This window comes from Ipomoea nil, unplaced genomic scaffold (assembly GCF_001879475.1).
Source record: "Ipomoea nil cultivar Tokyo-kokei standard unplaced genomic scaffold, Asagao_1.1 scaffold2833, whole genome shotgun sequence".
Lineage (NCBI taxonomy): Eukaryota > Viridiplantae > Streptophyta > Magnoliopsida > Solanales > Convolvulaceae > Ipomoea > Ipomoea nil.
This window is the reverse complement of record NW_017619261.1, coordinates 2,247,394-2,251,577: the sequence shown is the minus strand read 5'-3', so window position 1 is coordinate 2,251,577 and position 4,184 is coordinate 2,247,394. Positions and strand designations below refer to the sequence as shown.

The following is a 4,184-nucleotide window of genomic DNA, read 5'->3' as shown; positions in this document are numbered from 1 at the left end:
TCAATCTGACCCAAAGGAATCACATCTGATAGCAGCAAAACGCATTCTGAAATACGTGAAAGGAACGATACAGTATGGACTCTGGTATTCCAAGGACAGTGAACTGAATCTGGTTGCATATTGTGATGCTGATTGGGCAGGGAATGTTGATGATCGGAAAAGTACTTCTGGAGGATGCTTCTTTGTTGGGAAGAACTTAGTATCCTGGTTAAGTAAGAAACAGAACTCTATCTCACTAAGCACTGCAGAGGCAGAATACATAGCCGCAGGTGGTTGCTGTACTCAGTTGGTTTGGATGAAACAGATGTTTCTGGATTATGGTCTTACACAAGGAACAATGACACTCTTTTGTGACAATGTCAGTGCTATTAACATCTCCAAGAATCCTGTTCAACATTCCAGAATGAAGCATATTGACATCAGGCATCACTACATCAGAGACCTGGTTGAATCCAAGGAAATTGAGTTGGAATACATTCAGACTGACAAACAACTGGCGGACATTCTAACTAAGCCACTGGATGCTAATCGTTTTGAAATTCTCAGATCTGCTCTAGGAATTTGCAGAATTGACTGACTAAAGCAGTAGGTCCGTCAGAGAGGAGTTGGTTTAATACAGGTCAGTGTTATGACTTTGAATTTCCTTAAAGACTCTTCTCTTTTTTTTTTTTGTTAAGAAGATCAACTAAGTTTTTTCGTCTCAAAAGATATCTGAAAAGATCTCTATGCTTTTTGAATTTCAAATTCCCTTGGGTTCCGTTTCCTTCCTAAAATGGAGCTGTACCGTTGTGTCCATCAATCACTTCTGCATGATATTTTGACTTGCCGCATTAATTAGGGTTCATCACCCTTAAGACTATATGATACCGGGTCAAGAAGAAAGAAATCACCTCAGCTCTCATCTCTCCACTTCCCGTGCTTGTCTGCTATCGGCAGATGATGTAACTGAACTTCTTGTTTTTGTCGCCGAAGCCAGTGATGACGTCTCTCCAGTGTTTATTCCAGAACCCTTCGATGGAAATCGGGCCGGGGCATTCCTTCAATTTTTTGCTCAACGTGCCCTACAATCTGTTGAAGAAGCCCGACGTCGAGAGGAGTCCCAAGCTCTGTATCTTGAAGCTGTTCAGAGAGAAGCAACACACAGACAGGAAATTCTTTGACAACGGGTAAATTATTCTGAAACTCCTATTGAAATTTCTCCTGATAGACCTGTTGATTCTTCTATTCCATCATCTGTGTCTGTTTTGCCTGAAAATCAATCTGCTTTGGGTTCCGAGAAGTCCCCTGTGAATGTTGATCTTCTATCTTTGCCTGTGACTAATTTTGCTGATGAAAAATCTGATGCGTTGCGTGTGTCTGATGAGAAAACAAAGTCTTCTGATGAGCCAAATCCACTGAGTCTGGTTGTTTATGCTTCTGAGAATATTACTCTGCCTCCGTCTGAAACTGTTAATGTCTCTAAAGAGTCTTGTCCTGCTGTTGTTCCTCCTGCCTTACCTACAACTGTTAAACCTGTTGATTTATCAAGTCCCCACAAGTCCGAGAAAACAGGTGGAGTTCCTGTTTACACTGCAACATCTTTAGGAGAAAGCCTGGAACATGTGCGACATTTTGCTGGGTTACCATCTGCTTCGATCCCTCAACCTTATCGAGTGATACAACCTTCCGAATCCTCCAGTGAAGATGATAAGATACTGGCTGAGGTGTATGGATCCCAAGCACCTTCTTCTGCTGCCCCTACTGTTGAGGGAGCTGCTCATCCTGATTCCACAAATTTCCGAATTCGAGAGATATCAAATATTGTTGGGAGCTCATCTGCAAATGTTTCTGAGTCTAGTCACTCGGTCACTCCTGTTCAGTCCCCATCCAGAGAAACAAGACGGACGAAAAGGAAGAATGTTCCAACCAAGGTTGTTGTTGAAACCAGTGCTGATAATGTTGATGTGGATCAGCCCGTGAAGAAGAGAAAATCGAGTGAGATTGCTAAGCCTGAAGGAGACCCTCCTATCCACCAAGTTTTCAAGACTCTACGTTCCTCTGTTAAGCAACAAGGAACCACTGCTGCTCAAGCTACTTCTGCACCAGCCCCCTCTGCCAGAAAAGGGAAACCTACTACAAGGTCAAGAGGTCGAAGTGTAACTCCGGAGGTTCCACCTATTGAAGGAATTGATACTACTGTTTACAAACCTCAGTTTGTATCACCTACTACAAAAACAAAATGGGCCACTATGGTCAGAAGGGAGCTGATTGTTCAAAGAACTGTGGATGAAAATCAACTGAACTCCGTTTGTGATATTCTGCCCTTGCTGAATGAAGTTGGTCTTTTGAAAACTGTTACAGATGTTTGCCCTTACTCCAAGCTGCTCACATATGAGTTCTATTGCAATCTCAGTGATGAGATTGGCAGTCTCACAGGGCCACGACCGATGCAAATCTTCATTAGAGGGAAGTGGTATGATTTTGGGCCAGATGTAATAAATAAATACTATGGCTTGCCTACAATGCAAGAAGAAGCTGTTACTGAATGGGACGTGGTGGCCAAAACTCTTACCGGTGGACATACTACATCTTGGCCTACAGGAGATAAGGACTATTTGCTGAGCTCGCATCTCACGTCTAGATATGTCATTCTACATCGCCTGGCTTTGCACAACTGGCTTCCATCAGCTCATTTCAACACAGTTGGCAAGCTTCTGGCAGGGTTCCTATTTAGAATTGGAATTAAGATGCAGTGTGATATGGGCAAATGGATTTTTTATCATGTTCTAACTCTGATTCATCCCCGAGAACAGAAGGTAAGACTACCGTTTCCAAATCTAATTTTTGGCATCCTTACCTCTCAGGGTCTTAAGCCTATGCCCAGCGAAGTGATCAGTCCGACGCTGCTGTATACTGTTGATAAACGTCTTCTCTCTGGAGATCATATTAAGGATGTCGTTCCTGTGACTGCCCCATCCAATTCGGAACCTGATGCTGTGAATGATGAGTCTCCTCATGCTAAAGATCAGAAGCTTTCCGAACAATTGAAGGCGCGAGTTGCTGATCTTGAGACGGTGCACGGCATCATTGCCAAGCAACTGACTGGTGCGCGCACTGAGCTAGCTACTGTTCTTCTCCGCATGAGCTTGTCTGATACTGCTGCTGCTGCTGAGGATCCTGTGAAGTCTGACTGTGGCTCTCCCTCAAATGCTTAATCTTTGGCTACCATTGGCAAAAAGGGGGAGTAGTAAACTCAGGGGGAGTTTTTTTGTGATCGAGTACCTTCTGGCCCTGGCTGGGCGTTATGTTTTGATATTGTTTGTTTTTGTTTTTAGACTTCTTTGGATCTTATGTTCGTTTTATCCTATGTAATCGTTTTGGACACTTGGGTTGCTTCTTTTTATAACCTATCTTAGTTCTTTTTAAATAGTTGAGTTGTTTTGCCAAATAATAGCCAAAGGGGGAGTTTGTTAGTGTTTTTATGTTCAAAAACCCCATATTATAATTGGCAATATTATTATGGCATACTAAGATAGGTTTAGAGTCTGTCCGGTTGGGTCTACAGTTTACTGATCAAGCAGAAGCAACGACAGAAGAACAGACACTGAAGATCTGATTTAGTGAAGCTGTTTCCTTAAGAGTCTTACGCGGTATTATCAGCTCAGTATGGAAAGACGATCAGCGTATCTTCAAAGAAGGTAATGGACCTAACCTGCTGAGATTACATTCCTCTTTTATAGTCCTACCTTCTACAATCAAAGATCTTTTATGGAGAGTGTTTATAGAAGGATCTATAAGTACCAGTTCTTTAAGGGAACTAGGGTTACGCCAAATAAGAAGAAGAAACACTCCATATCAGCTTGATGAGTCTAGATCTTTGATTATTATACACCTTCTCAATATAACTTGTTCATGGTGATTAAGATGATAAACTTGAGAAGAGTTACTGCTGCTTAAACGAAAGGACACTAAGATCACACTGTTGTGGGAACAACATTATAGAGCGTCACTGAAGTGGACTGCATCAGAGCTGGCTCTCCAAGTGAAGGGATTTCATTGGACTTCTGTATGCATGGCTCTCCATCTTCAACAATCCACTAAACCTGTGTAGACTGGGTATGTACCTTGTGTGGGGCACTTGGGTAAGATTATTGTATATCTACCTTTGTACATTGGATTATGACTTAGTGGATTGGACGCCTATG

General features: G+C 42.4%; 1 protein-coding gene across 1 annotated transcript; it reads left to right on the top strand.

Moving 5' to 3' along the window:
* The first annotated feature begins 978 nt into the window (after nucleotides 1–978).
* LOC109159554 lies at nucleotides 979–3,194 on the top strand. The gene is made up of 2 exons (XM_019307655.1): nucleotides 979–1,166; nucleotides 1,208–3,194. Exons 1-2 carry the CDS (start codon nucleotides 979–981, stop codon nucleotides 3,192–3,194), a joined length of 2,175 nt encoding a protein of 724 aa, XP_019163200.1.
* Nucleotides 3,195–4,184: the final 990 nt, after the last annotated feature.

Bases quoted from the DNA above. Each gene is read 5' to 3' on its own strand.
- LOC109159554 (XM_019307655.1), top strand. From the start codon at position 979: ATGACGTCTCTCCAGTGTTTATTCCAGAACCCTTCGATGGAAATCGGG. The intron at 1,167-1,207 runs GTAAATTATTCT...TTCTCCTGATAG, and splicing joins AGGAAATTCTTTGACAACGG to ACCTGTTGATTCTTCTATTC.